A 26,438-nucleotide genomic window follows, 5' to 3' on the forward strand; every position below is an offset into this window, starting at 1 on the left:
TTGTGCTCACCACCCAAAGTCAAGTCTCCTTCTGTCACCATTTATCTCCTCTTTATCCTCTTCTATCTTTCCCCACCATTTTTCCAGTAATCACCATCCTGTTTGTTGTATCTATAAATATATATATTTATATTGCTTAAACCCTTCACAGGTTTTTTACCCAACCTCCTAACCACCTATCCTCTCTGACAGCTGTCAGTCTGTTCTCTGCGTCTAATGAATAACAACAAAGAAACAAAATACAAGAATTTTAATAGGGAACTCTCAGAGATGGCAGTAATATGACAGAAAAGTTTGGACCCCGACCTGGTCTATATTTATTCATTCAGTAATTATTTATTGGGCATCTGCTCTGGGTATCACACATTGGGTTCAGAGCTAGTAAAATAGCTACAATTTCTGACCCACATGGAACTTAAAAACTACTGGCTACATCCAAGGAAGTTTCTACTCACTATCAGTTAAAGATCAGGTGAGTTAGAAGACTCAAGTGAATATGAAAGAAGTACTTTCTTTACATAGACACTAAAAATGTATTTTCAAAAGGACCACTAGCACATCAAATGAGGGCTGGTGTGACTTAATAAGAGAAGGCTCACTCCAGAGCACCTGCTATCTGAATACCAGGATAAAGATTTAAAGGAGGAGTAAGTTTGTAATACCAAGAAATTTTCTTTTCAATAACAGGCAATGTAAAACTTATTTCTGAGTCTACTATATTCTACCACCTAATAAGGGTAATATTAATTATCTATACAAATGGAAGTAATCATAAAAATCCATACATTGGTATAGAATTTGGTAGTTTAGAAGGTGACTCCACATTTGTTCCTTTTTACACTAATCCTTATAAAATCAGGGAGGTGGTGTGTGTTCATAATTTTCATTTTCAGATGAAGAAACTGACACCCAGAAAGGTAAAAAAACTAGCTCAAGATCATGCAATGGCTAGTGGGAGGTGAAGGTGGGACTAGAAGCCAATGGCTCCAATTTCTAGTGCAGTTCTATTCCCATTATACCATGCTATGTCTCATAACCTGTAGAACTTCTCCCAACCTATCAGAAGAATACAGTATTAGAAATGGCCTGGCTTTTTGACCTTCCTTATCAAAACTGTAACAGACCAACTTCAGAACTCACAACAAACTGCCTGTCATCCAGTATGACTTTCCCCATGAGTCCCCAGAGAAGGGGACTACTTATTGGGTTTCTCATCAATTATTCAGTCTCTCTGAGATCTACTATTTATCTAAATTTCAAATACTTCTCTGCCAATTAAATAGTAGTTAATTTAATACCATGTTTAAGAATTTTGCCCTTAGATGGGTCTCACACAGAGCAGGTACTATGGAGACAAGTCTCATGCCTCCATGCCTTTGCACATGTTCTCTCTGACCAGAGATTCTCAGTGCTCTTGGGTATTTTAATAAGTCCCACCTTTCTTTCAAGACTCATGCTGAGATATTTTTAAGCAGCCGTGAATGCTTAGTTGAACACAATGGACCTTATCTTGTGAACCAGTAGTCCTTAAAATAGATTGTGTATAACCTAGGGGGTCACTGGGTAAACTACTTGTGCATAGGAAAAAATACTAAAAGTTCCGTATTTGTTATCTAATATACTAAAGTTTTACTGCTGTGATATATTTTATAACATAGTTAATAGATTAGCATAGTAGTACATGAAGATAATTTATACATGAGTATGCACATATTTGGGGGGGTATGCTGAATTTTTATTTCTTCTATTAACAGGAATAGACAATTAAGATTAGGAGACCATGGCTACTAACAATGGGAAGCCATCAAAAGTTTTAATATGAAGAAGTGACACAATTAAAAAACTGCCATGGTATCACTTATACTAACACTAAAATGTTCTTGAGCAATTACTGAAAAAAGTCTATTTGGAGAATTTAGTGAAGAAAAATGTTATCTACACTGAACATTTGACTAGCTGTTTTAGCATCAGATCTCACATCAGCAGTACTTCAATTAGTTATTTAGAATCTATGAAGTTAAAGGCAAACAATCTGATTCTGAGTTATAAGGGGAAAAGTTAAGGAGCACTTGTTTCTTCTTTCTTGAACTAATGTCCGAAGTGAATGAGTCTGCAGAAGGAGTATGACCTAGTTCTCTTTCTTACTGAGCACCTGTTAACCTGTTACGTGGTGGTGGTAGTGGTGGTGGTGGGGCAGTACAGAGAGGACTTCAGGTGGTATCAGTGACTACAAGAATTCACAGCCTAGTGGGGCAAAACTCATGTGTGTAAATAATGTAAACGGTGATATACGCTGCAACCACAGTGCTAACAGACAAAGGACAAGGACCAATTCTGTCTACGTGTAGGAAGACATAAAGGAAGGCTGCAAAGAAGCTGCAAAGTCTTAAAAGAAAGTAGCAGTTTGTTTAGAGGACGAAAGAAAGAACATTTAAGGTAGAGAGAAGTATGAACAAAGACCTAAAGGAGGTAAAGAGGGCCAAACTGTTTATATATAGAAAGAGTGTTCCAGGCAGAGAAAACAGCAAGACAAAGGTCCTGAGAGGAAAAGGAGCTTGGTGTGTTCAGAAGCAGTAGGAGGATCAGCAGCTTAAGTGGAATAATCAGAGGGAAGACTGACAGGAAGAGATGAAGTCATGAAGATAATGGAGTCAGACCATGGAGGGTCTTACAGTCATTTTAAGGAGTTTGGCTTTTACTTTGAATGAGATGGAAAGTCATGGTGTGTTTTAAGTAGAGTGTGTCAAGATCTGATTTAAATTTTCACAAAATTACCGCCTTCTGTATTGAGAACAGACTTCAGGGGGAACGAGCTAGAGAAATAGAAGCTGGTACTCAGAGACAGGACATGAGATTACAGAAGAGTTGTAATGACTGGTCCTGGCATGTTTTGAGGATGGAGGGTATGACTGTGGAAATAAGTAAAGTGGTTAAATAAGGTTGAGGATGTTATTAGCAATTTAACTTTGTCTAACAACTTCAGTTAAAAATGGCAACATTTGCCAGTGATTTACTCACATATTCTTAAATGCTATCTTAAAAGAGAAAAAAAGTTGTGGTTAACAAACTGGAAATCGTACATGAGAAAGTTTTGTGTATCTGAGCAACACATATGTTGTGGATTGCAGCAGAAAAATGTTTGAGAATTGCTTTTCTAAAGGGGACTTACTTGGCTGCTGCTTGCAGACCACAGGCTCTAATAATCTGGACGGAGATAGAGACAGCTCGGGCAGCAAGAACTCCCTCTGCTGTCCTTGGAGAACGCCTGTACTTTAGGCTCACATCTAGTAAACCTGAAGAATGAGGGTAAAAGGAAAAAAGATTAAAAAGGTGGCTGGAAGAATCTCTGCTCTATCAAACCCAAGTCCTGGTCAGGAAAGAAGGAAGAGAATAAGCATTATAATCCTAATGAACACTAAGGGGCCTTAGCAGTGAGAGAATCTGTCCATGGTCGGAATCACATTATATTATTGTGCTGAAGGCTTACTAAAGACATAACAGTAGTTACTATTTTCTCTATATATCCAAGAATCTATGGCTCAGAGATTCAACAGCCTGCCAAGGTTAGATAACTATCAGAGGCAAAAGCTACTTTCAGATTTACTAAACTTCCAGTTATTTTTATAGAATTAGGATGGATCCTGCTTGTCTTCTTTTTAAACCTTTAACAGGCTTTCATGCTCTTTTACTTCTGTCATCCTCCTGCCACCACCACTTGAAATACCCTTCATATGCCACCTTTTAAAAAAAAAATCTACCATCCCACTACCATATTTCAGGGAATGCTTTAAGGAACAATAGAACAAGCTGATCAGTGAGCATCAGGAGAAACAACTCAATCTGGGCAAGTTAAAACCTTCTGTTTTGGCAGATACTCTCCAGCTTGTACAGTAATGTGACTTAGGAGGCTAATATTAGTTTATCTATTATGTACTAGGAGGGTAGGTCATCCTGCTAGAACCATTAGAATATAACTCACAACTTCAAGTTGAGCAAAAAGGAAAAAGGACTCGTGTTGTCAGGGACAGCAGTGTGATGCATGCTGAGGGGGTGGGTATAAGGTGACTAAATTGTAATGGAAAAAATAGAATAAATATGAAATTAGAAAACCCCAAATTCTAATGAATTCCTTCCAATTTAAATCCTAACCTTCTCCTTCCTTACAGTGAATTCACAGTTCATGCTAATTATTTCCACCAATCCCACATCTGCTTATGTTGCTTTGAAATAATAATTCTCTGAGTATACCTATATATTTCTTAGGGTTTATTTATTGTTTTATTTTTTAAGATTTTATTTATTTATTTTTAGAGAGGAGGAAGGGAGGAAGAAAGACAGGGAAACATTGATTGGTTGCTTCTCACATACTTCCAACCAGGAACTTGGCCCCATAGCCCAGGCACATACCCCAATCAGGAATCGAACCTGTGACCTTTAGGTTTACAGATCGTGCCTAACCCATTGAGCCACGCCAGTCAGAGCCAAAATACTTAGGATTTAGGCCGCAAGGGCTTATTAAATAATTGCTAAAGTTAAAAGTGAAATGGGACAAGCACCATTTATATAGATTGTCTATGGAACTATGAATTTTCTAAAATTGTATGCTAAATTTGGAATGTATATTCTATACCAATTTTTCTGAAAGAAGGTGCCTCATAGTTTTCAGTAGATTCTTAAAAGAGTTAAGTACCACAAAATGTGAAGAATCACTAATTTAGAAAGATATTTATGTACAATGACTTTGACAGGGAAAGACAAAATAGTGTTGAATTACCTGTTGATTGGTTCCTCAGTTCTTTCCTATTCTCAAGACTGGGGGTTAAAGGGAGACTGAAGGTCTGTATTCCTACATTCTCACGGTGCTGCATGGTTGCCAGGGCACAGATCCTCGATAATGGCAGGGTTCCTCTGGCGACCATCTGGTCTCTCACATTAGGATAATAGTATCTGTAAGCAACAAAAGCACAAGCTGTCAGTTGGAAGAATTAGGCAGATGAATGATTCAGTCTCCTAGGAATCAGCTTTCAGCATCTAGTTATCTTTGAAGACTGATCTGTATTTGTGGTACACAGCTGTGGTTGTGTCTGGCTGAATTTACTGCCTGTTATGTGGAGGTGGAACCCCATTAATTATACCCTGTGTTCAGCACAAAACCCAGCTTCACACAGGCCTTCTGTCTGAGCTATCTGCATCTGGCCCGGACCTATGGGAGTAGCCACTCCTGAAAGCATCCACCCTGCAGCAGCACAAGTGGTTCTAGGGGGAGCAGTCCCATCTCTTCAATGGCTTCAGACCCAAGCCCCTCAAATTTGGGGGGGTAACGAGGATCTGTTAATACTTACACTACACAATTTCCTTATCTCAAAAAATCCCATTCTTAGATTATAAAGTTATCAAACCTAATTTCCACCTGATTCTATTTAGGAAAAGGTTTTGGCAAGCAGCTAGTACTCTTCTCTAGTTCTGTTCCTGATGCTGTTTCCTCTCTTTTTAGATTTATACTCTCTTAGTCATTTTAATTGGTTTCTTGGGGCAGGGATACAAAGGAGGAGGCTGAAGAGTATTTTAATACCATTATTTTTCCTGGAAATTGCCAAAGTCTGTGGCAAGAATGGTGGAAAAAACAGATTACAAGAAGTGAGTCTGCAAGGCCTTTACAGTAATTTAGGCATGATATGATGTGGGCCTGAACAAAATAAGGCAGTAAGATAATCAAAGAAAGGGTGATTGATACATCTGAGAGATAGTAGGAGGTAAAACCGATAGAACTTTACTTATAATTGTTAGTAGTGGTTAGAAATATAAGATACGACTGCCCCCAAGAGCCTAATAATTAAATAGATTTCAGCAAAATCTGGACAAGAGTTACTAACAAACACAAATAATATAAAGCAGGGCAGAGGGACTACTTAAGTTTCCTTATAATTAAGCTTAAGCTGGTTATGGGAAGGATGCTCTATGCTTGTGTATTTGCTTCCTATGCATAGGACTGGGTTCTCCACACTACCTGCACCAGATTTCAAAGTGGACTCCACCTCCAGGCACAAGCGCTTGTGCAGAGAAGGAACTGAGTAGGAGCCTTTGCACTGGAACTTCAGTTGGCAACAGGAGAGAGTGATGGTGCTCACTATTAAAGATGGGATCTGGAACACAGAGTGTGGTTGTAGATCTGAAAGGCTTCAGAGTGACTCCTTTGGAAAAGAAAAGCAATTCAGAACAATTCAACATGTCATTTAGTGTTTTAGAGTAAGACAGTAAGTTAATATACTGTATTATTCAATTGTAGCTTCACAATATTCCTCTAAAGAAAACAAAGCAGATATTATTACTCTCACTTCACAGATGAGGATAGGAACACTTTGAGGTTACATGGTGAACCCAAAGGTCTTAGCGCTAGTTGGTCACAGACCTGGAGCCCGATACATTTTCAGAATGTTATTCCTATCAAAGGTCCATTTCTCTAGTAGCTATGGTATGTACCTAAGGTCTCATCATAACACAAGGAAAAAGATCACTTTATTGGTGGACAATGAACAAAGGCTCCAATTTCTCTATATCTTTGCCAACAATTATTAGTCTTTTTCTTTCTTCCTTAAAAAAAAAAAAAGATTATAGCCATCTTAGTGGATGTAAAGTGGTATCTTGTGGTGGTTTTGATTTTCAGTCCCCAAATGACCAATGATGTTGGGTATCTTTTCATGTGCTTATAAACCACTTATATATCTTTTGGAGAAATGTCTTTAGCTCCTCTGCTCATTTTTAGTTAGATTGTCTTTTTATTATTGATTTATAAGAGTTCTTTTATATATCCTAGGTACAAGTCTGTTAATGTGAATTGTAAAACCAATACTGGTAGCTCTTCTGTAGTAATTTGCTAACATGCTCAGAATGGCAAAAAATTTGAGTCAGCTAACTTGCTCATTCCAAAATGAGGTAAAAAGAAAAAAACAAAAGCAATACTTTGCCTCATTTTAGCTCTCAGAAATGCCCAGAGGACAGATATGAGTGGGGACAGTACAGTGCAGTGCAAGAAGCTTTGGCTCTGGGGCCAGTGAACAGGGTACGAATGTTAACCTTGGCATTTGTTAGTGATGAATTTGGTTTCTCTTCTGTAAAATAAATAGGGTTGACCAGAACAAGCTGTTTTTAGGATTTAAGATTATGATTTACTATGCTGTACACCTGAAATTAAACAAAATAATAGTGAATGTAAACCGTACTTGAAAAATAAAATAAAATAAAAAGATTACAATCTATATGAGATATGTATATGTACATTTCTCCCAGGAGCAACAGTGCAGTATTTTCTAATTTAGTGTTCTTAAAGTCTTTATAGAATATACTTCCATGATAAGGAGAATCAACTGTTTGTTTTTGTAGGATAAAAGTAGGCGTGTTAATGACATAACATGGGATAAGATGTAAGTAATTGATGGATCTAGGTAAAGGGTACAGAGAAGTTCTTTGTACTATTTTTGCTACTTTTCTATAAATCTGAAGTCAAATCAAAATAAAAAGTTACCAAAAAATTTTTAAGAGAAGTGAAATAAACACCTCCCCTATCTTCTGTACTGCCCAGCTAAGAATAGAAGCATTGAGGAACATAAAATTCACTAAGGAAAAAAAAATTATTAAGTACACCTAATAAAAGAATTATGTAAGAATAAGAAGGCCTAATCTCCCACACTTACCATTTTCAAGGAACTCAGGTCCTTTTAGCATACTGGATTTCGAGTCTTGAACTGGAAAGTAATACTGAACATAACAATCTGCTTCTCCCCAGACTGTTGCCTGAAGAGGGACTAGCCCTTTAACCTTGTCTACACGGAGCTCGAAGTGGTGCTCCATCAGTCCATTTCCTTGGTCTTCTGCCTATTAAAACAGAGACTGGTGAGCTTTAAAGAGTAACTTGCTTAGAATATTCTTGCTTCTCTATGAAGTTTGAGCACAGATGAAGAAATAGACATAATTAATTAGCCTATATTAAAACAGATACTTAATTTTCATTGTATATAAATCTCACAACTGCTAACTGCAATCAGATCAAGCTGAATTTATTTAGACTGTTGAGACTGGGTCCATACAATGAAATTCATAAATGTAATCTAGTATAATAATGAAACCAAGGGGAAAAAAGCATGATTATCTCAATAAAGGCTAAAAAGTTATTTAATAAAATTCAACATCTGTTCCCAATTCTCAGTACACTTAATAATAAAAGGCTACTACTTCCTTAATAAAATAAGGAATATGTATTTGAAGCAAATTTACTTAATTAATATTTACTTATTTACTACTTTTAATGAAGTACGTATAATACCCAAACTGTTCATTAATGGTAAAGACTACTTAGGGAGATAATGTATATACGGTTACAGAAGGTACTTCTACTAATAATTAGTAATATAGTTACTATTTGCTATGAGCCAGGCATTCTATGAAGCCCTTCACTTATATTAGCTAATTTAACACACATAGCTAGTTACAGTGGAACCACGGTTTGAACTCAGGTAGTCTGATTCCAGAGCCCAAGGTCTTTACCTCTATTTTATACAGCTTCAGCAGACAATAGATAACTGATTATTTGGAATATTCAAATGGGGAATTCAAGATTCAGATAAGGGTCAGACTGATTTTTTTAAAGATGTTATTTATTTACTTTTAGAGAGAGGGGAAAAGGAAGGAGAAAGAGAGGGAGAGAAACATTTATGTGTGGTTGCCCCTTGAGCACCCCCTACTGGGGATCTGGCCTGCAACCCAGGCATGTGTCCTGACTGGGAAATGAACTGGGGACACTTTGGTTCCCAGACTGGCACTCAATCCATTTACCTATACCAACCAGGGCCAGACTACAGGATTTATACATGTTTAACATTCGATAAAATTGGAACAGAAACTGAATTAGTTCTAGTCTAAAAATCTAAAAACATAGATCAACAATACCTACTCAAAAGTCTTCCTTATGGACACAAAAAACTTACAACATGATTCCCCAGAAAAGAAAAATATAGGAAAAAAAACCTCTCCAAATTACAGCACCTGATCAATTTGGCCATATTACAGCAATTTAATAATTCAGTTCTATAGATGCTGAACAGGATGAGAAAAAACAATTATATTTGTTGATGTCTAATATTTGAAGGATTTCTTTTGTACTCATAGTGAATAAACATTTTCTAACTTTCTATACTGTAATGTGAAGGGTAGGTAACACCTAATAAGACTTGGGAATATTATAAATGATTTCTAAAATTTTGTGCTTTTATGTATTTCTAAATAAAAAAACACTACTATCTATTGATAGACACTAATATACAATAAAAACATAAAAGTTAGAGTTTATAACAAATAAACAATAACCTACTAATAGATACTTTCCTAATAGTTCTTTCTTTGTTAGAAACATTAAATTGGTCATTCAGATTCATATTTAAAAAACCATGACATCCTTAAATGGTGTGGAGACTGCGATTTAGCTGTACTAGATACCCAGAATCACAAAATGTTTAAGATATAACAGGACATGGTATAATGGACCTAGAGTCAGAAGACCTGTGTTGTCTGAACCCCGATGCTTCCATTCTTAGCAATGGGAACCTGGACAATTAACAAAGACTCTTTGATTTTCTACTTCATCACCTATAAAAGAGAATAACAATGACCCACCCCATGTAATTGTAAGGAAAATAAACATGATAAAGTATGTCAAGGTACTTTCTCAATTGTACAGCACTATACAAAACAAATTACTTTTACATTATTTGAAAACCTAGGAACTTCACTGTGACTTTCCAACGTGGATTTGGTCAAGAAAAGCAGGGTAAGAGTTTACCTATAGGTAAACTGGCTAACCTATAGATCACTCTCCATTTTTTTCCTCCTGGATTATCTTAAAAATTCTTTTTATTAAGACTATTTTTTTAAATTAAGTTAACAAATTAGAGAATTAAGATCTGGTTGTCCCATTAAATTTTCTTTATAAATTCAATGTTCTTAGAGAGAAACCAATATCCATTTAAACCATAAAAGAAAAATACCAGTGATTCCTTTGATGTATAGGAAATACTGAAGTACAAGTATGCTCCTTTGTTAAACCTTTCACTACTGAAATAAGGATTTGGGGCAATGGTTTCATTAAAACATGCAAGATAAAATGAGATGATGATACTTAAAATTTCCTAGGAGAATGTTTTCATCACACACACACACAAACGTAACTAGGTGAAGTGATGGATCATTTCACAACAGAAACATATATCAAAACATCACACAGGTAACACCTTAAAATAAGATTACGGTTTTGTAAACAATCAAGTGCTTGGTTATTACCATAGCAATGGATGCTTTAGATGGCTGGTCTGGTAAATGGGCAGGCCTAGGGTTGAAGGGAGGAAGTGTTCCTTCTTCATTTTTTAACCTTTGTAGTGCCATTATCTGATCTGAAGAACCCATAGCTAAAAAGACTCGAAGACTCCCATTTCGCTGGCCTGAGAACACATCAATCACAGGCATGTAGCTGTCAACAGCAACAACTGGGTATTGAGCATCAAGCAGCAGGCAAGAAATCTTGGGATCTCTAAAGGGAGAGAAATTGTACATGAGCAAATAACAACCATTATCCATATCAGAGTTGCTTCATTTCTTATCTGGTTCATTTTCTGTTTGTTAAAAATGGATCTACAACTAGAAAAGTAAAGGTGGTTTGAATAAACATATGCTTCTATCCATAATCCGCCAAATAAAAATTACTAAGCAGTTAAGTCCCAAATGTAGCAATTTGAGGGCAGAGGATGTGTCTGATTTATCTTGCTATCGCCATGGTCCTAAGTCCAGTGTCTAGGATCTTGAGCACTATCTCAGTAGAGGACAGCTGAATTGCATTATTTTATAGGTAGGCAGTGTGCTCAACAAAAAGAAGTATGAACTTTGGAGTCTGACAGATAAGATTTGAGTAATATTATCAATAATACCATCTACTGAGCACTAACTCTGTGCTAAGTACTGTAGTTTTCGGACCATAAGACACACCTAGGTTTTAGAGGAGGTAAATAGGAAAAAAATTTTTGAAGCAAAAAATGTGGTAAAATATTTAATAACATAATATTTCACCAATGTAAATTGTAAACAGAACTCAACAGCAACATTAACAACCAGTCCCCAAAATATGGTACTTTACAAAGTTTCTATAACCCTTAAAACACTGCAAAGGTTGGTATCGTGTACTATTAACAGATGATGAAGAGTCCAAATGCTCATTATACCATGCTGAATCTTAGCTCTGCCCCTTATTTACTGTATGACACTAAGTGATCAATTTCACCTTTCTAAATCTGTCTCCTCATCTGTAAAATATAGGTAATAAAACTCCCATCAAAGGGCTTTTGTTAGGAGTAAACTGAGATAACAGATATAAAATACCAACTATGATGCTTGGTACATGGTAAGTGCTCAGTCACTGGTACCTAGTATTGTTTTATGCTCTCTCAGCAAAGAATGGGGTCTAAAGAAATAAGAAGAAAAGGGGAATACCAGACCTAAATCTAACAACTGAAAATGGGAAAAAGCCAAAGGCCTTCAGCTGGCATGGCATCCATGGTTACAGCAGTACTTCTTAGCCTGACTATGCTTTCCTATGTTACCATGGTAAGTATTTAACTGTTCACAGAAGGCTTACCCATTTATTTTCTCACTAGATTCTCACCACTGCTCCAAGAGGGAGATAGTCAATCTACCCTCCTCCTCATTTTACAGGTGATAAAAAAAAAAGCCAAAGAGACTGACTTCTTCAAATTAAAGGACAAATTTCTCTACTTATAAAATGGGAATAATAATACCTCCTGTAGTTACAGAAAGTTTCACATGAGATAGTGCCCACAGCAGTGCTCTTTTTAAAATAGTAAACACAGCATTTAAAACACAGATCCATGAGAAGGCTGTTAGTAAAGGGGTCAGTGCTAAAATAATTAAAAATCAGTACCTTGAATCAAAACAAAGAATGGACAATGTGTATTGTGGGTAGAAATTGCCTTCGGATAAATCAATATCCAATCCAGATGTTGGGTAGTGACAAGTAAGGTACAGCAATCAAACCTGAAGGTCTGAAAGCCAATACTCAGTATAGAAATCTTGCAAATAGCTGATGTGAACAATACTAAAGTTTTGTGACAGACAGATAAACCAGTAGTTTTGTGAGGTGATAGCCTTTGGCAGTTGAGCTTCTTGGGAAGAAGTGTGGACTAGATCCAGGCTCTCTGGGTTCTAACCGATTATACTAGTCACAATATATAAATGTTATCGAACTTCTCTGTGCCTCTGTTAACTCAACTGTAAAATAGGGAGAATAAAAGTTACCTGCCTCACAGAATTGTTGTGAGGATTAAATGACTTGATGGCATAAGGTTCTTAAAAATAGGGCCTGAAACATGGTAAGCGGTATCTGTAAGACTGTTTTAGGAGAAACATAGGAGAAAGAGCAGAAACTGTAGTGAAACTGAAAAAGTCCTCCGAGGTATTACTGTGCTAGCCATGTTTGCCAACCAAAAGAATTCCTCTTCAATCCATACAAAGTTAAAGATGTAAAATAAAGAAAACTCTAAAAGGTCCTATTTACTTGAATGACATGTAAAACTGATGGAGGGGAAGTTTCACCAGCCCGAGCAGCTTGTCCTGTCCTGGGCTCCGCACCTTGTTCCAAGTTTCGATTACCATCACATTGTTCTTAAGCCTTTCCAAGCATTTGGGAGACAGAGAGACAGGAATCACCTGGAAAGAGGAAAAACAAAAAACAAAAGCCTACACCTGAGACAAAATAATTAATTTCCACTTTTACTTAACACATTTTCTGAAAGCCTATTGTGTGCCTTGCACAGTGCGGGGAGCTGAAGACAAACTAAAATCCAATTTGCATCCTCAATCTGAAGCCACAGTCTGGTGTCAGAGATCAACATACATAAAGGCCAAATACAAAATGCCACGAGTTCTCTGATGATACCGCTCATATATATACAGGGCTTCAGGGACACAAAGAAGGTTGTCAGACATGTCAATCATGATGCCTGCCAAGCTCATTCAACCTTTCCTAAGGCAAAATGACCCATTTGTAGACCCCCCATGAAAGATTGATATTTGAAACAAAGATGACTTTTGACTAGACAAGAGTTCAGCACCTGACCAAATGGCAGCCTATCCATTGGTTGGGTGGTATGGCCCAGTGCAAGCTCTGCCCAATAGCAGCTATGGTAAATAGCAAGACCAATAGTTCATCCAGATTTTCAGTGTAAAATTACTCTAGAATTGGCCAGCCAGCTGAGAGTTGAAAGAAAAAACAGAAATCACAAAGAGAACCAGAGATCCAGAGTCAAGAGCAGGTCAGTCAAATTAATGATAAAATCAAGGGACCACTGATCTCAAGGACCCATACCTCAAGACAATTGTAACAACAGAGGAGAGAGGCCTTAGTGGTGAAACCAATGGAAAACAGAAGAGGCATAAGGGTGAAATCAGAAGAGCAGATATCCAGAGCAGATCTACTTTTGTATCCATTTAAGAAATTTCAATTACATAAGGTATCCAAGCACATTTCTGTTCCCTGAAACAAACAAACAATCAAACAAACAAACAAATGCTAACACATCAACCTAACCTATAAATAAGAAGATTTTAGAAAGAACTTTTGGGAAAAAGTAACCCCAAATCTTAAGGATAAGCAGAAGCTAACCGGTACTAAAAGCTTTGCCTAACAGGAGTCATGAAAGCTGAGAGGAAATTCCAGACAGAAACACCTGTAAAGGCAAAGAGGTAGGAAAAGAAATATTCAGGAAACCACAAGTAGGTGAGCACAGCTGAGGACTATGAAGGGGTGTCCAACCTTTTGGCGTCTCTGGGCCACACTGGAAGAAGAGTTATCTTGGGCCACACATTACATAAATTGTGACACGTAATGACAAAGAAAACTCAAATATTTTAAGTAAATTTACAATTTTTTGTTGGGCTGCATGTGACCTATGGGCAGCTGGTTGGACACCTGATAGTGTGAAGGAAAGAGTGGTGAGTGGGAACTAGAGAAGTACAGATAATTCTTAAAGGGTCCTGTAGTTCAAACTAAGGATTTGGACTCGATCCTGAAGGCCATGGAGAAACATTGAAAGGTTTGAAGCAGAGCAGTAAAATATTCAGGTTAGTGTTTTAGAGGTACGCAGAGGAAGGAATGGATAGGTGGAAAGTGAAACAGGCAGGCCAGTCTGAAGGCTATTTAGAAAGAGAATGAGGAACTGGATGAAAGCAGTGACAATGAGGTGGGGATTTATTCCAGAGATAATTAAGTTAGCAGTGCCTATTGGACTTGGTAAAAAATTATGTAAGAGTCAACTTTTAGTTTCTACTCTAGTTTCTGGGTAAATTATATGAATTAGGGCAGACAAGAGGAGGAGAAACATTTGGAAGACAAAAATTCAGATTTGGACACATTTGAATTTCTTCTTTTATTCATTACCCATGTTTATTGAATACCTGTGATATGTGAGATAATATGTTGCGTGCAAGTATAAAATGCTTTGAGACATTCAAGCGGGGACAAACAGCAGGCAGTTAGACACTGATATCTGAAACTAGAGAATGTCTGGCCTACAAAGAAGTGTGGACTTAGAAGTCATCTTCATGTAAATGAGAGCTGAAGCTATGGGGGTAGAAGTGGTGACCATGGGCAAAGAAGGTTGGCTTGGAAGAATTCCAAGGATAGAGGAATGAACAGGAGCACTGATAAAGGTAAAAGAGATAAGTGCTGTTGTTACCACTCTTTTCCTACTGGCCCAATAACCAAAAAAGGTCAGGTGTTAAATCAGGGAGAAAATAAGAGAACAGAGCTACAGAAATTGAGATGGAAATAATTTAAGCAATAGCATAAAATTCTACAGAGAAATCAAGTAAAATGAGTATTGAAATAAGTGGAGAAATATATCAGAGTAAAAAAATAAGTAAATAAAAACATAAAGGAGAGACTGGAGAAACACAAAAGAAAATGGGAAGTTTAACTGATCAAAACTCTAGAGGAAGCAGCAAAGAATGGGACTCAGAATTCAGGCAAAGGAAATAGAGGGGAACTGCCCTGGCTGGTGTGGCTCAATGGATTGAACACCAGACTGTGAACCAAAGGGTCGCCAGAACGACCCCCTGTCAGAGCGCATGCCTGGGTTGCAGGACAGGTCCCCAGTAGGGGGGCGTGTGAGCAGCAACCACACACTGATGTTTCTTTCCCTCTCCTTTTCCCTCTCTAAAAATAAATAAATAAAATCTATAAAAAAGAGAGAAATAGTGGGGAACTGAAACAGAACAGAAAGAAATAAAGACACAAAAAGTTTGAAAATGGCCCTGGCTGGTGTGGTTCAGTGGATGGAGCGCGGGCTGCGAACCAAAGGGTCCCCAGTTTGATTCCCAGTCAGGGCACATGCCTGGGTTGCGGGTCGGGTCCCAAGTGGGGGTCACGTGAGGGGCAACCACACATTGATGTTTCTCTCTCTCTTTCTCCTTCCCTTCCCCTCTAAAAAGAAGTAAATAAAATCCTTTTAAAAAGTTTGAAAATGCTGGCAATATTTTTTCCTCTTCCCATCCAATAGTTGGACTGAATCTACACACCAGAAAATTACAAAGGTCCCTCCCAGTCTGAACATTCTAGATCTCTTTTATAATGGGAAACTTACTTGTCTCCCACCCCCATATACCCCTAATGGATATAAAATGATAATATATGTACAAATTTACCTGAGAAAAGTTAAAGACTGGTTGTGTTGTGCCCCATGCGATGACAGATCTGGTAACTTCCTCTGTGCTGAAGAGTTTGCAATTAAAATAAACATTGCATGTTGGTTGTTTCTCAGATTCTCCGGTAATGAAATCTTTCCCATCTGGCACCATCAACAGCACATGCAACAGCAGAGCACTCTCTTTGGTTGACCCATTTGTCTGATTTACTAAATTGTGAGAGGCTGGCATAGCCATGAAGGTTGAAGGATTTGGTGCAACAGGGCTTGGTGACCTTGGGTTGGGGAGTACCCAATTATGTTCTTCCTTTGCAGTTTCTTCATGAACTTGATTTAGATTCTGTGAGTTTTTGGCACAGGTAACATTCTGGCTGGTTTCGGGTGGTTTCTTATCTGGACTTATAAGAGCAGAAAGTGGGATATGTTGGGTGCTACTATTTAACTTAGTCTTGACACCAGTGAAATCCTTGTTATCTATAACAAGCTCCACAGTTACCTATAGAACACAAGAGAAAGTTAGTAGGAATCTATTCTAGAATCAGAACCAGAATTTTGGAGCTAAATGCAGCATTGGATTGTTAGAAAATAAATTAACTCACCCACAAATATCACAATATAGAATTATCTTCCCAAGACTAAGAAAAGCTAAGCAGATGATTTGTCAATGATATAAGATGAACTGGGAACATCAAGTTGTGCCAGAAAATAAGGACATGCTCAGAAAAGGATGGAGATATATTGAAAAGACATAGAATCCAGTTGAAGGGCCCCCCTGACCAAATCTGGAACTATCTGAGCATCAAAATGAGTAACAGTAATAATAGATTATAACCAACTGAATAATGTAAGAATCCCTAAGTCCATTCCAATATAAAAAAGTATGGGGGAAAGGCCAACTCTTCCGTATAGTAGGAACCAATTACTAAATGTACATGGGATGGTGGATTTAAGGTGGAGTTAGAAAATAAATCATCATCTTTCAGTCATCATAGTAATAAGTGATTTAGGTAAAGCCCAGTGGAAGACATTCTACAAAATAACTAGCCTTACTTTTTTTTCAAAAGTATCAAAGTACTACAAGACAAAAAAGGACTGTAGAAAACTGTTCCAAATAAAGGACATTAGAGAGACACGATAATTAAATGCAATGGATGATCCTGGATGGGAAAAAATGTTACAAAGGGAAGTACTGGTATAACTGGTGAAATTTGAGTATGGACTACAGACAGAATATGGTATCACTTTTGAATTTTTATAATTGTACAGTATGATGTCTTTGTTCTCAGGAAATACACACCAGGGGGAAAGAGACATGACAATCTCAAATAGTTCCAAAAAAATTGTGTATGTGTATGTAGTGGGAAGGGGAAGGTAAAAAGAAAGTGAAAAAGAGACAGAAAAAAGAGGAAGATAGACAAAAATAAAGCAAATATGACAAATAACAATTGGTCCTTAATAACTGGTTAATAATTGGTCATTCTAGGAAAAGGGTAAGTTCTTTGCACTATTTTTGCAATTTTTCTGTAAGTTTAAAGTTATTTTTAAAAAGTTAAAAATATTAAGTAAAAGAGAATGTAAGAGAAATGATGAAGAATAAATGTGGTCACTATTAGGAGACTGAATTACTAAAGAAAAAAGGGAACCTGCTGTTTCTTTTATTTAAAACCCACACCAAAGTTCTTCCGCTCTATTGAATCTAGACGGCAATCTATCCAGAACAGTACTTCTCTCAAGAGACAGAATAGGAACAATTTCCAGTCCTTCAATCCTATTCTTACCTCTTTCTGATTTTAAACATTGCTGGCCAGAACAAACTCTGGCAAGCAAAAAATAAAACTTTGATAGCAGAAGACTAATGTGATGTCATTTTTTTGCAATGACTATCACACAAGTCTTCAAAACTAAATGATAAAGATCAGAAGGAAGGCAAATTGGGCTTCCAAGAAGCAGCAGCAAAATGAAAATCAAGAAAAAAAGCTTAGAGGTATAAACCAGCATGATACCTTAGCAAGTCTTTACATAGTTTGATATGGTTATTGGTAGGGAAACTGCCACAGAAAAGGCTACAGGTAGGCCGGGGTCATTGGTGTGCCCTATATTCTATACTTCGTGTGATGAGGGGCCATTGAAATGTTTTAGGTATGGCTCTGATGATTTTAAAAGCTCACCAGGAAAAGCCACATATTCAAATTCTACCACCTAAGGAATTCTGATGCTTCTGAATACAAGGAAAGAACCCTCTCTCCAATGAACTATTTATCAGAATTCATCCACCAGGTACAAATTCAATTACTTCTTTTCTTCTTCACTGTCACTATTCTATTCCAAGTTATCAACAATCTCTTTCCTGAATTAATCCAACAAACCTTCCTATTTTCCCTCTTGCCCCCTACAGTCTATTTCCACACAGTAATCTTTTAAAATGTGCATCTGATATTGTTCCATGCTTCTATGTTCTTTCTTGGCCATTAGTATAAAATCTAGACCCTTTACTCCGACTTACAAAGCTCTGAATGATATAGCTCCTGCCTGTCCATCCAATCTTACTTTCTACCACTCTCCCTTCTGGCTCACTATTCTGACTCAACATTCAGTCCTTCGACAACACCAAGCCCATTCCCACTTTGCGTGTATTATTCTCTTTCTCTGGACTGATCTTCCTTGTGCTTTTTACTTGGTGGTCTCTTCCTCTCATTCATCAATCTTACCTTAAATGTCATCTTTTTAGACAGACACTTCCGTGACCACCATCTCTTATTTTCTCCCAGGCATGCACTGTCACATACCATTTATTTCCTTCATAGCACTTCTGTTGCCCTATTTTAATATAAGCTGCCAGAGCAGACACTCTGATTTCCTTGTTCACCACTATATTCTCAGGGCCAGCCAGTAATATGTGCTTTATATATACTGGACTGACTGAATTATATCTATGTACCTTGAGGGGGCCAAGTGCAGTCTGACCATTTTCTTGCTGCACTGAAAGCTGATCACTGACAGAAAGCAGCTCAGACTGAATGACAGCTCTCAAAGGCAGTGATGCAGATCCAATGACTTCTGGCTGAGAGAAGAAGGAAAGAAAAAGTTTAAGTTAAAGAGGAACCACAGGGAACTTTAACTGGAATGACAATACATAATGTCTTATAAAGGAACCTATGCTTTATGAAGTAAATAGCTTGATTCTTTGACTGAGGCACCACGAAGCAGGAACCCATATTCTGACATATTTTGGTCCCTGTTTTGGGTTTCACTACTTCTTTCAAGTACTTGAAAGAAGTTGAAAGATTATATTTTTCTATTTTTAAGAGTTAGTTTCTTATGAAAATTGTTCAACTTCACTCTTAAAAGTATAAAATGAAATTAAGATGATACAAATTTTTGACATTAAAGCTAGGAAACTATCTGGCTGGGTGGCTCTGTTGGTTGGAGTGCTGTCCCATCCACCAAAAGGCTGCAGGTTCAATTTCCATTCAGGGCTCGGACGGGAGGCAACAGATCGGTGTCCCTGCTGACCCCTGCCTTCCTCTCTCTCTAAAAGCAATAAAAAACAAAACCCATGTAGTCAGGTGAGAATTTTAAAAAAAGCTAGGAAAAGTACACACCATTATCCACGATGCTATCAAACTTATGGAGAAACAGAGGCTGTCATATACCTGAAGCAGGGAATATAAACTGCCAACACACATTTGGACAATAAATTTGGCAATAAATATAAAGAGCTTTAAATATTTATACTCTTTGGCCCAATAGTTTCACTTCTGTAAATTTGTACTAAAGAAATAATAAATACATAAACCTTATGTACAAATATGTATTTTCAACAATGAGAAATAACTAGATGTTCAATTACCAAGTTATTGATTACTAAGTTAATTATAGCACATTCCTACAATGAAATAAAATATAGCCATTAAAATGTTTATTAAAAGTCTGAATTAATATAAACAATATCTGTAATAATGTCTGATAAAAATAAGGCATTAAAATATTTATAAAATTTTGTGGAAAAGATTAAATATATATTTTTGAAAAAAAATCAGACTTCCGCCAAGATGGAGGCATAGGTGGAGACGCCGTGCTTTCTCCCACAACCAAGTTTAGAGACAACAAAATATTAGCAACAGAAAACACAGCCAGAACACAGAAAATTGAACTTTTCGGAAGTCTGATAACAACAAATTCTTCAGCCTGACCAGTAAGAGGGGCGAAGCCAGCAGCTGGCAGAGTGGGGTTGCACAGGAAAACTCGGTCAGACGAACTCAGGTATTCAGGCGTGGGGTTGCAACGGGCAGACCCAGTGAGCGAACAGCATACCCAGCGAGGGTGCAGAGCGGCAGGTTGACTGTGGTCCCACATTCGTGCACAGATAGACCAGCGAGGGAGTGGGCAGTGAGATGGGACCAAGCAGGCCCCAGCGGCAAGAGGCAGCAGAGGGGGCTGCCATTTCCCCCGCTCTGACTGCACCCCCACATACAGCATCACAACTCAGTGACCTGGGCGGCCCCACCCTGGTAAACACTTAAGGCTCCGCTCCTCATAATTAACGGGCGCGAACAGACCAAAAATGGCTCAAGAAGATCTCAAAGCCCCAGAGCTCATAACTCTAAGCAACCAAGAAATAGCAACACTTTCAGATGCACAGTTCAAAACACTGGTGATCAGGATGCTCACAGAACTGGTTCATTATAGTCACAAATTAGAGGAACATATTGAAGGCTAAACTAATTGAAATGAAGGGAAATGCACAGGAAACCAATAGTGATGGAAAGGAAACTGGGACTCAAATCAAGAGAGTGAACCAGAAGGAAGGAAAAAATGACCAAACAGGAAAATATGAAGAAACAAGAATTCAAAAAAATGAGGAGAGACTTAGGAACCTCCAGGACATCTTTAAATGCTCCAACATCCAAATTATAGGGGTACCAGAAGGGGGAAAGGAACAGCCACCAGTGGAAAACTTATTTGAACAAATAATAAAGGAGAATTTCTCCAATCTGGTAAAGGAAACAGACTTCCAGGAAATCCAGGAAGCTCAGAGAATCCCAAAGAAGTTGGACCCAAGAAGGAACACACAAAGGCACATCATCATTACATTAGCCAAGATTAAAATGGAGAGAATCCTAGAAGCAGCAAGAGATAAGGGGACTGTCACCTACAAAGGAGTTCCCATCAGACTGTCAGCTGATTTCTCAAAAGAGAGAGACCTTACAGGCAAGAAGGGGCTGGAAAGAGGTATTCCAAGTCATGAAATCCAAAGACCTACAACCAAGATCACTCTATCCAGCAAAGCTTTCATTTAGAATGGAAGGGCAGATAAAGTGCTTCTCAGATAAGATCAAATTCAAGGAGTTCATCATCACCAAGCCCTTATTATATGAAATGTTAAAGGGACTTATCTAAAAAAAAGAAGATAAAAAATATGAACATTGAAAAGACAGCAAACTCACAGTTATCAACAACCACACCTCAAACAAAAGCAAACTAAAAGGACAGCTAGATCAGGAGCGAAAACATAGAAATGAAGATCTCATGGAGGGTTAGTAACAGGGGAGTGGGAGGAGGAGAAGGGGGGAGAAGGTACAGAAAATAAGTAGCAGAGACGGTAGGTAGAAAATAGATAGGGGAGGGCAAGAATAGTATGGGAAATATAGAATCTAAAGAACTTGAGACACATGGTCATAATCTAAAGGGGGGGAATCGTGGGGGTGGGGGGTGCAGGGTGGAGGGGAATGAAGGGGGAAATAGAACAACTGTAATGGCATAATCAATAAAATTTTTTTAAAAGTAAAAAAATAAAATTAGAAAAATGGAAAAAAATCAATAAAAACCCTCAAGACATTAAAAAAGGATAAAAGTTGCATACAAAATTATCCTAAATTATCAAAGATTTACATATATAGTATATTATATTCATTTGAAAAGGAGACACATAAATATTAACAATAGTTATTTCTTGGTTATGGGCTTATAGTGATTTTTGCTTTTTAAAAATACTTTTGAAGTTTCTATAAAAATATGTATAATTCTTTTATACTTAGAAAGAAGAAATTATCTAGGTGATTCAATTTAAATATACTTAAATGTTTACAGAGGTTTTTTGAGGTTGTGGAATTATGTATTTTTCCTCCTCTTCCTATTTTGCTCCACTTAAAAACAAAAACCTCTGAAAAAAACAAACAAAAAACAAGATGCATTCTTCATGCTATATGTACCAAAAAGGAGGTCTGAGACGAAAAATCTACTCAGTTTTTACTGAAGGAAGTAAAAACTGCTCATAACATAGTTTAATAATTTATGTTGTATCAGTTACAAATGGATTTTAGACTTGGAATTAGCTGATTAAAACTGCAGTTATTCTGAATATGGGCTGATTATGAGAATTCTACATGAAAAAAAAATAGGTTCCCCAATTAAGGCTAATAGCCTATGTCAATCCAAACAGTCAACTCTCCATAGAAGGACGCACAGTAAAGACATTAAAAATTTAGGATTGAAAGTCTGAAGACTTGGGATAGACTACTGGCTTTGTCTTTTATTAGCCTGGGTGATCTTATATAGTTACTTCACTTAATCTCAGTTTTTTCATCTGTAAAGTGAAGATAATCATGTCCTTAATTCATAGAGTCGTTGCAATGTTAAATCAGTGTGTTCATGAAGAGCTTTTAGCATATCCAGTCTATAACAAACAGGAAACAGACCTAATATCTGTTCTATAATAAGCAAAACCAGAAATTTAAAAAAATAATCATAAGCATTAGTGCTGTTTGAGCCTAGGGAAATTCTTAGTTTAAGCAGAAGTATAATTCTAAGTATGTTCCAAATCCCTGGTGTAAATGGTAAGGCAAACGTCAAAATCACTTGCAGTACCTTTTTCTGTAGGGCTTTTTTGGTGTAGATTTGGAAAATTAGGTTGGAATTCCACCAGTGTTCTATCATTGGGCCATCAAACTGTACTGGAAACACAAATCTCTGCTGGAATTTCACCACTGTAAGTAGAATCAGAAACGTAAGCATATGTTACATCACCCAACTGCAGCAATCATTAACCCATACTTTGACATCATCCACCTCTCTTTCAAAATCTCATTCAGGAATCCAGTCAATGTAACTTCACAAAAGTGTAAGGGCTATAGGACTAAAGGAGCAGAGACAAAGTGAAAAGCCTGGGTATAGTACAGGGAAGAAAAGCAGTGCAGTACTGCTCTGCTCTGCTATGAGAAATGAATAACAAGCATATGAGCACAGAGGGTGTAGAGAGACAATACTGTTTTTAGAAGACGAGTTGGTAGGTAGTGTATCAGAAGAAGGGGGCTTGCTAGAGGTGGGACAATGAAGGTAAATGAAGAGAAAAAAACTGAATAAATACTATAAGAATGCAAATGAATTTATCTTATGCCTGAAGACTAGCATATTCTTATTTTGACACTCATGCAAGGCTCCAGGTACTGACATTAGTTAGCTGTGTTAAGCAGGGTAAAGTCTATCTCTTGGATAAAAAGGAAGGGGTTTTGCTATAATAAGTTTAAATGGGATAAAGTAGTGGTAGTATTTAAATCTGTGATCACTGCCATATAGCTTTAACGGGTTTTTAAAAAAAATGGGACTAGAATCCTCTGATATGAGTAAGTTCTGTTACTTATTTAGTGACCACCTCAGCCACAATGTATCACTTGTAAAATGATTTTCCAGTTCATTCACTTCTAGATTTTTAAAATGGATCTGAAGAACCCTCACAAAAGACCAAATTCATTCCAACTGCTAATTTGACCTACTGATCTCTCCATTCATCTTTTTGCCATCTTGATTCTCGACTGTTTACTTCTCTGGGTACTTACTCGTGGAGAGCATCTGGGTCTTGCTCTCTGGGTCCACACATATAACTGTGAACACAAAGTCTGGGCCCAGGAAGCCCATATCTACTAGACCAGTTTACCTGCTTCTTCTACCAGGAGAAGGGAACTAAGACAACACCTACAATACCTCATTGTTGTGCTGAGAGGATCAACTAAGGAAATATATGATAAAGCACCTCTACGTATAAAGTCCTTTATATATAAATAGAACTCTATTCTAATCTGGTGCCATGCAGATTTCTCTTCATCACCTAGGTACATTTTTACATTATATTATCATATTTCTCACATAATTCTGTTTCTTAAGCTCATTTTTTTACCACTAAAAGTGAATTAAGGCAATAGTGGAAGAAGAAATTCATGTAAATAAATTGCTAGCAATATCCCACAGATATTTTTTAAAGTTGCTAACAGTGTCCCAGAGAATATATATTTTTAAGATTTTATTTATTTATTTTTAAAGAGAGGGCAAGGGAGGGAGAAAGCAAGGAAGAGAAACATTGATGTGTGAGAGAAAGATTGGTCAGTCACCTCTTGCATGCGCCTTGACCAGGGTCCAAACCCAGAACCCAGGCATGTGCCCTGACCAGAAATCGAACCTGCTACCTTTCACTCTGTGGGACAATGCTCAACCAACTGAGCAACACCAGTCAGAGCCCAAAGGAAAAAAAAAAAGCTAACAATGTCTCAGAAAAGATTTTAAGAATTGCTAACAGTATTCCAGAGAAGATGGTTCTTAAAAGGAAGAGGTTCTGAAAATACCTAGTCCAGCCTATACAATTGTTGTTAAGGGAGGCCCACAGAAGAACAACATAATTTTGTCCAACGTCACACAATAAGTGTGGGGACTAATCAGAACTAGAACGCTTACAAATCCAGGCTTGATGCTTATTCCACACTTCCTGTATGAATGTCTTTAGAATAACATGGGGAGAACTCAACCACTGTGGCCAGTAATAGTAATAATGAGATAGCACTTTATACCAATTAGAATGGCTAGAATTTAAAAAATTAAAAATAATAAATGAAGACAATGTTAGTGAGGATGAAGAGAATTAGAATCCTCATGTACTTATGGTGAGAATGTAAAATGGTGAAGCAGCTGTTGAAGAGTCTGGCAGTTCTTAAAAAATTAAAACATACAGTTTACCATATGGCCCAGCGATTCCACTGTTAGGTATATATCCAAAAGAAATGAAAACATATGTAAATACAAAAACGTGTACACAAAAGTTCCTAATAACATTATCCATAAAAGCTGAAAAGTAGAAATACCCCAGATGCCCATCAGCTGATGAATGGTTAAAGAAAATGTGGTATAACTACACAATGAAATACTAAATAGCCATAAAAAGGAATAAAGTACTAGGATATACCACAATATGGATGAAACTTGGAAATATTAGAAGTCAAAAAAGCCAGTCACAAAATCACATATAATTCAATTTGTATGAAATGTCTAGAGGGGAATACTGATAGAGACAGAAAGTAGATTAGGAGATGCTTAGTACTAGGGCTGAAGAGGGAACTGAGGAGTGAATGCTAATGAGAATTCGATTTCTTTTAGGGAGAATGAAAGTGTTCCAAACTTAGATTGTGGTGGTTGGTTGTACAACCCTATATGTACTAAAAGCATCAAACTGCATACTTTGAATGGGTGAATTGTGTGGTATGTCAATCATATCTTGATAAATTTGTTTTTGGAAGGGGAAGAAAATAAAAGTGGCAGTAGTTGAAAGAACATGATCTAAGCATCCGGAGTTCTGAGTTGTGCTCTCAGCTGTGTTGCTGCCCTGCTGCCCTGCAGCAGGATAGGCACAGCGACTCTGGGCTAGTAAAATAAAAGAATTAGAAAAGCTTCACTTAAAAATTCTTTCCACCTCTAAGATTCTATGACACTGTAAGAGTCAAATGAGTAATTAGGGATTCCAAAATTCTTCCAAAGCCAAAATATCTAAAGAACAAAAAACCAGTCTCTTTCTTACTTCCATCTGTAATTTTACTGGAGGCAAGTCGAATGACCTCAGTTATCAAAGTCTTCTTTCCCAATCCACTTTTGGAAAAGCCCACAGGTAAGTGATATTCCACAAAGAAGGTGCTAAAAGAAAATCAAAATTTAAAAAGTGATTAAAAAACAAACCAAACAATAAACCTATTTTTGGTCTGATAAATCCTTCATCTCTTTCAGGGTTCTATTTTCTGGGTCTCAGCTCTCAGAAGAACTATCTTATCTCCTCTCTTCACAGCCTTCACAAGTTCTGCCAGGCAGAATTCAAGGCTCTCTTCCTTATGCTCCCATAGCATTTTTAATATAAAACTTCTATTTTGGACCCCAAAGCCCTATATTACAGATAGCCATTTAAATGTCTCTCTCTCTCCTGCTGACTATAAGGTATGTAAAAACGGAGTTTGGGTCTTAACTTTCTGCATTCTTCCACATATCTAGCATAGTGCTTGGGACTTAGTGAGGGATTCAATACATTTTTGTTGAATGGTGCATATGAAGGCACTTTACTAACCACAAAGTACTATACATTTATTATTATTATCATCATCATCAAACACTTCTAATGTCAAATTCAGCTTTCCCATATTAGAGGCATACCGCTTTTTTGTTGTCAGCTTAGGTGGTCTCCGAGGAAAGCTTGTTTTGCCAGGGGTCATCTGTGGACTATCTGGAGGAACTCCCATTGTTTCGATGATGATTCTGACTGAATGTGTTCTACCCAGAAGGGCCAGTCTATCTACACTTAGTGTCACCACTTGGGCATCTTCTGGAGTTTCTGATATCCTCTGTTGTTCAATCAAATTTCTGAAAGGAATTCATACA

The 26,438-nt window shown here is 37.3% G+C and overlaps 1 protein-coding gene across 3 annotated transcripts in view; it reads right to left on the minus strand.

Moving 5' to 3' along the window:
* C2CD3 (C2 domain containing 3 centriole elongation regulator) overlaps positions 1-26,438 on the minus strand; it is a 124,560-nt gene that overhangs the window by 59,171 nt on the left and 38,951 nt on the right. For all 3 annotated transcript variants that reach the window (XM_037148643.2, XM_037148645.2, XM_037148646.2), the window contains 11 exons: positions 26,214-26,420; positions 25,594-25,706; positions 22,623-22,741; positions 18,694-18,816; positions 15,757-16,251; positions 12,611-12,762; positions 10,330-10,576; positions 7,692-7,872; positions 6,008-6,191; positions 4,775-4,947; positions 3,170-3,293 (listed from right to left, as the gene is read on the minus strand). In XM_037148643.2, the coding sequence (XP_037004538.2) occupies positions 3,170-3,293; positions 4,775-4,947; positions 6,008-6,191; positions 7,692-7,872; positions 10,330-10,576; positions 12,611-12,762; positions 15,757-16,251; positions 18,694-18,816; positions 22,623-22,741; positions 25,594-25,706; positions 26,214-26,420 (2,118 nt within the window). The remainder of the gene's footprint in view (positions 1-3,169; positions 3,294-4,774; positions 4,948-6,007; positions 6,192-7,691; positions 7,873-10,329; positions 10,577-12,610; positions 12,763-15,756; positions 16,252-18,693; positions 18,817-22,622; positions 22,742-25,593; positions 25,707-26,213; positions 26,421-26,438) is intronic.

Source organism: Artibeus jamaicensis, unplaced genomic scaffold, assembly GCF_021234435.1.
Source record: "Artibeus jamaicensis isolate MK-2021 breed Jamaican fruit bat unplaced genomic scaffold, CSHL_Jam_final contig_64, whole genome shotgun sequence".
Taxonomy (NCBI): Eukaryota; Metazoa; Chordata; class Mammalia; order Chiroptera; family Phyllostomidae; genus Artibeus; species Artibeus jamaicensis.